Source organism: Centruroides sculpturatus, unplaced genomic scaffold (genome assembly GCF_000671375.1).
Source record: "Centruroides sculpturatus isolate CEXI.00-Female unplaced genomic scaffold, Cexi_2.0 scaffold269, whole genome shotgun sequence".
Lineage (NCBI taxonomy): Eukaryota > Metazoa > Arthropoda > Arachnida > Scorpiones > Buthidae > Centruroides > Centruroides sculpturatus.
Genome location: NW_019384601.1, coordinates 374,460 through 387,074, shown reverse-complemented (window position 1 = coordinate 387,074; position 12,615 = coordinate 374,460). Strand labels below are relative to the sequence as shown.

General features: G+C 27.3%; 2 protein-coding genes across 2 annotated transcripts in view; both read left to right on the top strand.

Moving 5' to 3' along the window:
- Nucleotides 1-11,923, top strand: part of LOC111624990 (metal transporter CNNM4-like) — a 48,463-nt gene extending 36,540 nt beyond the window's left edge. The window contains exons 4-5 of the mRNA XM_023367999.1: nucleotides 10,197-10,340; nucleotides 11,910-11,923. Of these exons, the coding sequence (XP_023223767.1) occupies nucleotides 10,197-10,340; nucleotides 11,910-11,923 (158 nt within the window). The remainder of the gene's footprint in view (nucleotides 1-10,196; nucleotides 10,341-11,909) is intronic.
- The window catches only part of LOC111625001, a 41,910-nt gene continuing 33,521 nt past the window's right edge, over nucleotides 4,227-12,615 (top strand). The window contains exons 1-2 of the mRNA XM_023368013.1: nucleotides 4,227-4,404; nucleotides 4,493-4,591. The gene's annotated coding sequence lies outside the window, so the exon portion shown is untranslated. The remainder of the gene's footprint in view (nucleotides 4,405-4,492; nucleotides 4,592-12,615) is intronic.

Below are 12,615 nucleotides of genomic sequence, written 5' to 3'. Positions count from 1 at the left end.
GGACAGGATTAAGGCTTACTGTGAAAAACTTGGCTTCTATTATACTATTTTAGATGCGGGTTTTTGCGCTTTTGATTGCGTTTTAATAGGGTACGTCAAGAGAATGTACACTAAGAAAAAATTTTTTGAAAAATTTTTCCCCACGGGGGAAGTGTTATACATTTATAATAGATACATTTTGAGCCACAACAAGGCATGGCAGGGTCTGCTAGTTATAAAATATTTGGATGGAAATTTTATGTAATTTATTACAATTTTAATTTTACTAATAAGTATTGTTTTTTTCCAATTATCTTAGCTTATCCAATAATCTTCTAATTAGTATTTAAATGCATTCTAAAATTAAATCTAGAATTTGTGAATTTATGGATTTTTTTTTCTTCCTCCCTGAAAATGAGCCAAGAGGCTTGAAAACAATTAGATTATTTTTGTACAAAGTAATTCAGAATAAAACATTTGAATTGCTATTTTTTGAAACATTGCAGAGTTTTTTAGATAATTTGTGTAACGATATATGTAGTTTGAAACTTTCACTCTTAATTAGATATGCTACTTCATAAAAAGTTTCTGAATATTCAAACTTAAATTATTAATACTAAATGGTAAATTTTATTTCAATACTTTATTGCGTATTTGTTAATGCATTTAATTTAGGTTGATAACTTTAGTACTAGCCTTTGTACAAATAATTTCTCCAGACTTAAGTCAATGTAAATTATTAACTCTGTATAAAATTTTTATCTTGGAAAATTTCTTATAAATATCTGTATTTTGTGAGATGATTATATTATTTTACTCAAATCATCATTAAAAATTCTTATAAATGAAAAAATTTGTTATTATAATGTGGAAATAAATCTTTCTAATATTTTTCTTAAAGTAATTATGGTTGCATATTATCTTGTATGCATTATTTTATATAGAAGTATTTAAAATATTATATTTGCAAAATTAAAAAAACTATATAAAAATAAATTATTATTTTTTACTCCAAATTTTTTAAAGATTTAAATCAGTAATTTTAGTCAAATAATCAGTTTTTTAAAATCATTATCAAATACCAATTTTGATAATCCATTGGCAAATTAATCATGTTTAATTATTATAATAAACAATGTATAAAAGAATCAGATCATTTAATTTTCAGTTTCACATTTGATTGATGGATAATAAAATTTGAAATTATTAAAACAATTAAAGAAACAACAAATTAAAACAAAATTTATTTTGTTAATTTCAGTATGATGTACAGTATACTTATTATTTTAAAGAGTACCAATTGTTTTAAATAATAATATCCACTAATAAATAATTTAAATTAATTAAATTTTCTAATCAGTTAATTAATGTCACTATAATTCATCAAATAATTATAGTGACATTAAATTATAAAATTATTTTTTAACTGTGAAGTAAAAAAATAAGATAGATAGTTCCAGTTGGCACTACAGCAATTATGCAGTCTTCCAAGTTAAATTTTTTTCAGAGAAGTGAAAGCTATGCTAGGAAGAATTTAACATCAAAAGAAATGTTAGCCAATTAGTGAAAATAGCCATTAATGTCAACAATTATTTTTATGTCATCATTATATAAATAATGATTAAAAAAATTATGTAGAAATGTCAAGTTTATAATAATAATTTTTGTTTTATAATCTGATATTCACTTTTTTTAATTTAAATAATAAAATTTTCAGATATTTAATTTTTTATATTAGTATATATATAATAGAATGGCCAGATATATAAGATTCATGATTCATATATTATTACTAATATAGATATAAGTTGGAAAACTACATTTAATTAATGCAATTACTTATATAAAATATAAGTAAAGAAATAATGTTTATTCTAGAAATTTATTTAACCTCTTTTTTGATATATTATTTGTTATTTGTTTAATCAGTTAAATCCTAAAATCAGTTAATCAATGTAATCAGTAAAAAAATCTCTGAAATCTATTTATGTAAATATAACAAAGCATCTGAAATATACCTTGTTTAGCCTTAAGTTCTATGTACTGTACAATATATTACATATAGTTTTATAATAATATAGTTTTCACTATTTTGTCTAAAAGAAAATAGAATGCTGGATTCAGTAGGCATGAGGATCTTCATTCTGGGAGGGTAAATGTGAGGCAAAACATTATTTTATTAGGCAGGTGTTATCTGCACTTCCTATCATCAAACAAATTAATTTTTAAAATTTAGTGATTGATTTCAGTAAGACAAATAAACAGGAAAAGTTTAGTGAGAATTTGTAATTACTCGGTGAACAATCAAATCATATTTTAAATAAAACCCCAGTAATGGTCAGTATAGGTAATCTTAAATAAATTACTTTTAGGTATGGGTGGACAAAAAGATATTACAGAGGGTTTGCATCCACCCTAGCACTGTCAATGGCTGGATTTATTTTTCATTAAATGCTACTTTTTTCTATAGGATATATTTTAAAACAATAATTTAATTCATTTTTTTTTTTCAATTTGAATTTCTAATAAACTGTTTTTCCAAATTTTTATTAATTTCTTATCTAATCATCATTCTAAATTGATTTTTTTAAAAATTCTTAAATAATTCAAATATTAATATAATGTTATTTATAACATATAGCATTAATGCATATAATTAACCAATATTTTATTTTTGCATACAAATATAACTAAATTATTTTTTGTTTCAAATTTGAATTCTTTATTGATTTGTGGTAGACTATAATTACCTATCATATAACCCTTATCAATATAATTAGATTTTGGAAAATATAAAGCTTACAGTAGCCAGTAACATAAACAATCATTTACAGTAAGAAACAGCCTTGAATTCATGTATACAGTTCAACTGTTTGTGCACAGTTGAACAATTACATGCCACAGCAGATAACAGTTTATATATGATAGTGTTGCCATCAATGACAATAGGAATACTATAATTTTGTTAAATATTGTTTTGAAGAAATTGAATCAATTATTAAAATGTTTTTTTTTTGGATAAATTAAAAATAGATGTAAATTTTTCTAATTAATTTATTAACTAAAATTAATTTATTTCTAATTATTTTATTTAATACAAGATGATAGTATAACCACTTATCTTTAGTCTAATAACCACATTAGCTAACTGCAGCCTCTGAGCTGCATGCAATTTTTCTAGACCTTACTGTGGCTCCCGTATACTTAAACAATTTTTCTTTATAAACTTGAGATATACTACTTAAACAAATTTAATAATTTTGTAAGTTTGTTGACTAATACTGCATGATATATACACTGATTATAAGCATAACATGCTTGCAACTTGAACAGACAACTGAAAGCAAATGGTACATTTGTATGAACCAAATTTTAAACAGTTAGCATCTCAACTACAAACCCACAAATCTTCTATCAGTAAGTATTGATATGTATTTACATACCATAAAAAGAAGAAAATAATTTATAATAAACCTATTTTTTCAGTTTTTTAGATATCCTTTCTTACTTTGCTATCCAAACATATGCATTTTTAACCTAACATAACAGTGATATTTACTATAGAACAGTGATAACTGTAATATATGAACTGTACACAGTATAAAATACAAGTACTATTCCAATAGAATATGCAGCTTTTGCTTTTTTCTGTATAGGCAATATATGGCTCCTATTGTGACAATGTTTAGCCAAGTGTTATATAATATCTGTATAATTAATTAGACAAGTATTAGCCTGATAATTAATCTGGATCTTTCTCATTTCGTTCCTAAGATAATTTGTGCTTGTGTTTTTATATATTTATATTGGATTGATGGATAATAAAATTTGAAATTATTAAAACAATTAAAGAAACAACAAATTAAAACAAAATTTATTTTTAAATAATAATCGTCACCATTGTATCGTTAAAAATTATTTTCAAATTATTTTATTGCTCACAAAACAAACAACCACTCATAATTAGAAAATTAAGTCTTGTTTAAATACTGGCCTCCCTTCAATGGTCGAGCCGATGTTGCCAGCTAAAACATGCAAAAATTTAACAAAAATAATATTAAAGTAGCCAAGACATAGCCAAATATTGTAGCGCCACATCACTAGCGGACATTTGAAATTTGCCGACTAGAACTGTCGGTTAACTGATGTGACGGTTAATCGGGGGTTGGATAATCGATGCTCTACTGTATTTGTATAATTTTCTATAGATTTGATGATAAATTCCTTTTAATGAAAATACAAATTATAAAAAGTGAAATTATTTTATATTTTATTGATTTTAATTTAGAATTACTTTGATAACATATTTGTACAAGAAATGTGTTTTGTTTTTATTTTTTAGCTGTGGAACCATTCAAAAAACATTATATTTCTGAAGCAGTTCTACGTCGCTTAATGGGACAAAAAATATTTTTTACTATTAAAGTACGTAGTGGAGAGGAATCTAATTCTCAAGATACAGAAATTTATCGTGCTGGCACACCTGCTGATTATTTTATTTTAATAATTGAAGGACGTGCTAAAGTTACTGTTGGGCAAGAGAATCTTACATTTGATGTTGGACCCTTTTCATATTTTGGTATTCCAGCACTTTTGACTGGTGTTAATCCAGGTATTTATTTACTTATTTTTTAAATTTAGTTAATGTTTTTAACATTAAGAANGAAAGCAAATGGTACATTTGTATGAACCAAATTTTAAACAGTTAGCATCTCAACTACAAACCCACAAATCTTCTATCAGTAAGTATTGATATGTATTTACATACCATAAAAAGAAGAAAATAATTTATAATAAACCTATTTTTTCAGTTTTTTAGATATCCTTTCTTACTTTGCTATCCAAACATATGCATTTTTAACCTAACATAACAGTGATATTTACTATAGAACAGTGATAACTGTAATATATGAACTGTACACAGTATAAAATACAAGTACTATTCCAATAGAATATGCAGCTTTTGCTTTTTTCTGTATAGGCAATATATGGCTCCTATTGTGACAATGTTTAGCCAAGTGTTATATAATATCTGTATAATTAATTAGACAAGTATTAGCCTGATAATTAATCTGGATCTTTCTCATTTCGTTCCTAAGATAATTTGTGCTTGTGTTTTTATATATTTATATTGTGATCATATGTTTAGTTGTTTAGTTAATAACAACTGAAGCATGATTTAAAACTTGTAATAAATAAATTACATAAAATTTATAATTTATTTGTTATAATAGTTAATAAGCAGTTTTAAATACAATTACACAAATTAAATAATAATTGTTTTAATTAATACAGTCTTTAATACTGTAAAATATTTTATTTTCTAAGCTAAAAGGCAGAGCTAATCATTTAAATGCAAAGGATAAACACTCATTTCACTCAGTTCTCTATTAAAAAGTTATAGATTTCCAGTCTGACTAGAACTTTTTAACAGTGGAAATAAATCTGCCATTTTAGAGAATGTAGAAATGAGATGCCATTGTAGAGAAAGTTGAACTAAGATATCTAAACTATAAAAAAATTTGCTTATTCTAATCAGGGGCTTGCTTATACTAATAATAATAAATGAATGATAAAATTAAGTATGGTAAGTAAATAAGACTACAGTTAGTAGAAATTATAATTTTATTGACCCTTAAGAAGAAGATTTATTAAAACAATTAAAAATTTTCTAACCTGCAGTTTAATTATAATATTAATAGTAATTCATTCAGTGCTGTTTAACTGCTTTAGTTTACAGTTTCAATAATTACATATTACACCTCCACTCCAGCACATCAATTTTATTAATGCTAACATTTTCAACCCTTTTCAAGTGTCTTCAATTATTTTGTATGCATTGAAGTTTTCAATGAAATGGAATAAGAACATACTCTAAATGTATATTCAAAATTATAGAACATTTTTTTATTAATAAGTGTTTGATTAATGATTCAAAATCGTTCTAATGTGCACCTGATATAAAACTATGCTATTTAAGTATTGTTCTTGATTGATTAAATTATATTACATTAAAATAAAAATGATATAAATAGGACAGCCTTATATGAACAGATTTTCTTCAGGTTATGGGACTTTATACCATGGTTTCCATGCCTTACATATGATCCAATAGTCCTTCATAGTTTACTGATTTGATTTACCTACATGTAAAGATTTATATATATATATATATATAAATGGGCGTGTGTGTCCCTATATTTCACTTTTCAGCCAAAACTACACATTGCACATGAATGGTGTTTGTATGTGGTAGTAGCCCCCAGCCAAGTCTCCATTCATGCACTATGGTGGTTGCATCTCGATAGCTATATGGGTGCGGGAGATATGGGGGCTTAAAGTGGTTGACTTCAAAGATTTTCTTTTTCGTTTTAAAAATGTTCGAACCATTTTAAATTCAAATTTGTATTCAAATTCATATTTAAATTCAAATTGGTTCGATTATAGAATGATTGTAAATGTTCCAGAAAATTGATCAAATTGAAAATGGTTCGTTTGACTGGATGTAAAAATTCTCTAATTAGTCTGGAAACGGGGGGACCTAATTCTTGCATTCTGTGAAAACGGGTAAGATTGGCTATAATGCAATTATCTTAATCTTCACTATCGTTACTTTTTGCCCAGCAAAGCGGGTCCTTGCAGCTAGATTCTAGATTACTTAGAAAAACAGTCTTTTATATATAAAAAAAACTATATTACATACAAATAAAAACCCAGCGAAGCGGGTCCTTGCAGCTAGTATATATATATCTAGTTCCTCTATGTTTCATGCCAAGATTACCACATACTAGTTGTATAATCTTAGCATTGTTCAGGTTCAATTCCACACTTTATTCCAATTAAAGTTATTAAAGTTTGTTCCATTAAAGTTATATCTGGTTGTCTCTTTTCTATTGTGGACCTATGTTTTTAATTCTTACCATAAGCAATTGGAAAATCACTCTCTATGTATTCCAACTCTTTACTAAATCTATTGAAATGTTTGTATGTTCAATGAATATTGAGTATTCAACACTCAATGAAGGCCAATCAAATAGCTTGAAAACATTCTTGCTCAGTAAATAATAACTGCTGAAATAATTTAAGGGACAAGTTTTTTGTCTTGATGTTCTTTCTCCAGTTCTTCAGTAATTTCATTATAAGTTTTGTCAAGACAGCTTAAAAATCCCTATTTACTAGGCAATAATAACTATAACCTCTGATTTTAATAAATGAAGTTTTATAAGTATATATTAATTTTAAAGTATTTTTTGAAATATGCTAATCCCAGTAACATTACACAACTGATAACATTTATGCATACAATAATTGAATTCTATTGATGAATCATTTTATGAATTACAAAGCTGCTATGGAAAATCAGCTTTGTTGTACCAGTTTTATTGGGAATAATCACTACTTTGAAATAGTACAGGGTGGGCCATGAATTCATAAACATTTTAAAAAAANTTATTATAAGTAAATTGTATGTTTATAAATAATAGTTTATAATTTATTAATTAAATCATTATCTGTAATTACTATTACAAAATTTTGCAGTTTTTAAGTTTACTAGCGGATATTTTCCGGCGAAAAATAATGTAAGCTTATATTTAACACCTGAATCTTTTGACCGATCTGCATCGGTTTTATTGGTTTTATTCCTTTATGGCAACGCGATACTTGGGCGATCTGCCAATGGGGGAATGCCTTCCGGGAGGTCTTTTATGAGAAACTGACCTCTATTTAGGTGTCACTGACGTGAAGAAAACCCTTAATACTCCACGCGAACCCACGTCCAGTGTTTAGTGGTTTTATCCACTTTGGCCAGTGATGAGCCTGATTTGCATCAAATTCTCATACAAACTCCCTGGGATTCTGCAGAAAATATAGCGTACCATCATACTTTTCGCAGGATTCCTAGAGGATAACTCTGAAAACGGACAGACATGAAATTTTATATTTGATTCAAACTTGAACCTACCTAACCATATTTGACTTATTTTATTTTATTTTTATTTACAAGATAGCCAATTTACAGGAATATATTTTAAAAAAATAATATCTAAATGACCACCATCTTGATTTTGGCATTCTTCTAAGTGAGTATGGAAATTTTCGAAGACTCGTTAGCAAAGAGGCCTTGAGATAGAAGCCATCTTTTCTCTAATTTTTGCTCATAATTGAAGCAGTGTCTTTGGTTTATTAGACACGACTCTTCAAATAATCCCACAAAAAGAAATTTGCTGAGGACAAATCGAGACTCCTGGGTGGCCATGGGATGTCGCCTCTCCTGGAAATCATCTTTTCCAGAAACATCTCTTTAACTTTTTGCGAGACTTGGACAAAAGTTGTAAATTTTCCACCATATATAAAAGACTATCAGCAAGAAAAAATAGAAAGAAAACCCAATCAACATGGAGGCATAGTAGTATATATACATAATGATAAATGTTATGAAGTTGTTTCAGATCTAACTTTTACAAGGAATTATATAGATGTAATTATGATAGTTCTAGGTAATCTGATGTTGGTAATAGTCTATCGTTCCCCATCTACAAACTATGGAATTTTCCTGGATGTTATAAATGAAATACTATTACATAAATCAACCAAATATGGAAAATATAAATTACAAATAATCGGAGATTTTAATACTGATTTACTTAAAAATAACTCCTCTGACACCTCCAGACTGGTAAATCTTTGCTTTGCTGAAAATTTAACAGTTCTGGCTGATTTGAATCAACCAACTAGATACGGAAAAAAATACTCACTCTTTGATAGACTTTGGTCTAACAAATGATAGTGCGTGTCAATTTTTAATACATCAAAATTTGATATCTGACCATTTACCTATCATCGTCTTTACCCCTGAAAAAGACCTTGATACGGGGATAAAGAACAAAGCAATCTACCGTAGAATCAATAATTCCTCGATTTGCCATTTACGTTATGCTTTGTCGTCTTGTTTCTCCTGGAGTTATTACTATACTTCAAGTTTGACAACTGACCAATTAGCTGACTATTTATACACCATCTTACTCGTTTTTATTGATAAATATCTTCTGACTAAAGAATATGAGAAAAAAAATAAAATTAGCAGGAAAAAATTCTTAAAGAATTTTATATCTGAACACACACTCACATTAATTAAATAGAAGAAAAGTTTACTTAAAACAGTCAAAAATAAAAATTGGACGACTTTCGAACTTTTATTAAAGCATATGTGACAAAAAATAACGATTCATCTGAAAGTTTTCTGAGAACAAAAAATGCTAAATTAAAGATTTCACATACGTAATAATTGTATTATCCATGACCTGTATGATCAAACTGTGCACATAATACATTTTGTGTTTAATGTGTTTTAATTTAATGTAAAAATGTTTTATTTTAAAAAATTGTTTCAATTTAATAAAATTAAATTAAACCTCAGATTTTAATTTAAAAAATCTGATTGTTATTGCATTTGATTTGTTTTGTTGCTATTATTCCTTCCTTTAAATCACTATCCATCCACATTTCCTACTAAATAAAATTATAATTCATGTTTTAAGATCATAAAATAAAGACAAAAAGATGATAAAATATTTATTTTGTTGCATTTTTGCAAGTTTTGTTAGACTTTACATAGTCTGTGGTGTTAGTGTTCTCCTCAAACCGCTAGATGTCACTAGTTTGTGCTGTCACCACTACAGTACATGCTAATTCACGAGAGTTTCCACTATTGTTGTATAAGCAATTTGTCCATGCTTGACTCTGTTTGGTGATATTCAGTATGCATGCTGCTTGCTGTGTTATTTAAAAAGAATTGGATATAGTGATGTAGGTCATAGTGCATGACAAGGATAGTTATGCTTTTTTGTTTCATTATTATGTTTTGAACTGGAGACGTGATATTATGGTATTTTCTTTCCAATCATAATGGAAATATGTAGTATTTTATTGGTATTTTGAAAGTTATTTCATGAGAATTGGATGTAGGGATGTTGGCTTTAGTACATGACAATGATAGTTATGGGCAGTTCACTTTCAGCAGTGTTCTGCCGAATGTCTCTGCACTTTAGGTAAACCATTTGTAATTAATTATTTATCATTGCTATGCATGCTAACTATTTAGTATGCCCCAATGCCTGCATCAGGCCTTTTAACTGGTATTAAATAGAATTTATATATAAAAAATATATTTTGAAATATAAAGGATAAGTATTTAATAATTAATGTGATTTTTACAGCTGATAATAGAAGAAAACAACGAAGGAAAGAAACACAATTGAAGCAAGATTTCTCTGACTTTGCTAAACTTGGAAGTGAGCAACAAGGAAAACATATTATTTCATCACAGTTGGCATTAGCAACATTCCAATATTTATTGACCTGTAAATATTGTATTTTTAAAATCTATTATATTACTGTTTAGTAATACAGTCGACTCCCCCTATAACACTGTAGATAATTCCGTTTTATATGAATTCCATGTTGTACGAGTCACTTAGATTTTACAAATACGTGAGCCATTCACAGCCCAGCACACGTATTTATAAAATCTAAGTGACTTGTACAACATGGAATTCATATAAAACGGAATTATTTACAGTGTTATAGGGGGTCAACTGTATATTAGAAAATATTTTTAGTTAACTTTTATTGCTTCTCAAAAAATTAACCTCCATAAAGTAATGGTGATAAGTATTTAAGAAATTGAAATGAAATGAAAACAAAGTTTGGACTTGTATTGTCTTCAGTATTTATTAATCTATGACTATACTATTAAATAATATTTTCACCATTTGATGATAAATAATTTTATATAAATTTGAATTTTTAATATTATTTATAAACAGTAAGACCCTGCTTAAAGCGGGAGATGCATTCCTAGACAACAAAGCGCTAAGTGAAACAGTGTTAAACAAGGTCATTTTAACATAGAGTAAATAGGGATAGGAAAACACATGACCAATAATAAAAAAATTTTAAGTTATTTTTATATTAATTTGTATAATAATATATGTTAAATAACACATAAACATATGCACACAGAAATGTAAAGTTCATTTTTTGTGACGAAGGTCCTGACTTTTCTGAAATTCTTATTCTTTTGCAATAAAGTCATGAAGTTTCATTTGTCGTTGTTTTCTTTCCTAATCAAATGTCGGTAGCAGAAGATCACATCCAAAACACCTCGTTTTACTTTTGCACTCCTTTTAAAATCTGGATTGTTCACTACAATTTGATTAGTGATTTCGGTTATCTTACCAAACTCTTAATAAGGAAATCTGTAGAGAAATATTTTGGGTTTTTTATTTTCAAACTCTCTATTTTCCAGTTCCACATGAATTCCATGTTCTGCCAGTTCTTGAAAGTCATCATTGGTAAGGCTCTCTTTAGAAACCTGCTGTAACTCTCAATATCCTGCTCGTCTACATTTCATAGTCCTGCTATATTGATTAGGTTGAGTTTGGTCAACCTAATGATACAGCGATAGGCTCTTCTTGTTGAGAATTCTTGGATACCTTCAGCCATAACTTCTTCCATACTTTGTTTGTGCATTTATTAGTTAATTCTTGCCAAGCAATATTTCCTATGGCATCCATGATGATATATTTTTTCCAAAATTGCACCAAACAAACATAGATTTAAAGAAAGTAACGTTTTTGCCAGCTTTTGCTGATTGGTTTGTGTTCCAAATAATCGTATTATATTCAAATTTATGAAATGCCAAAATAATTTAAATTGGTGTAAATTCTCGGCTTTTTTTTAGCCTTCGAGCAGACCACGTTATATCGAATCAGCATTAAGCAGGATCTTACTGTATAAAATTCAATAGAATAATTTACCAACTAACAAGTAAGATTAAAAAGACTAATAATCTGTAAACCAACACATTGAATCAAAATAAAAGATCTATAATTTTATTTTAACTTGGCATATTTAAAATAAATTTTTAGATCTTCATTTTTGATTGTGTATTAGGCTTATGGAATATTATTATTTTTAATTTTAATGCTAATTGACTACTACTTTTATTCATATAATTTATCACATTTACAATAGCAAGGGATAAATACTGTAGGATGTCATTGATTTATAGTTTAAATTTGAAAAATGTTAATGTAGTATTTGTATTATTATACTTTGTGTTAAAATTCACTAAAGAGAAATTAACACTTTCTGAACACTAGTTTGATTAATGAGATTAAAATTCAGAAATTTATTACAGTAGAGCATCGATTATCCGACTCATTTGGGTACTCAGGTTGGTCAGATAACTGAAAATAATGAAAAAAATATATTATTAGTATAGTATATTAGGATATCCCATGTAGTTAGTATATTAGTATATCGCTATTAACCAACTTTGCATTAAATTTTCATCGATGTTTAGCCTAACAAATTTTTTAAAAATAATAATCGTCGCTATTGTATCATTAAAAATTATTTTTAAATAATTTTATTGCTCACAAAACAAACAACCACTCATAATTAGAAAATTAAGTCTTGTTTAAATACTGGCCTCCCTTCAATGGTCGAGCCGATGTTGCCAGCTAAAACACGCAAAAATTTAACAAAAATAATATTAAAGTAGCCAAGACATAGCCAAATATTGTAGCGCCACATCACTAGCGGACATTTGAAATTTGCCGACTAGAACGG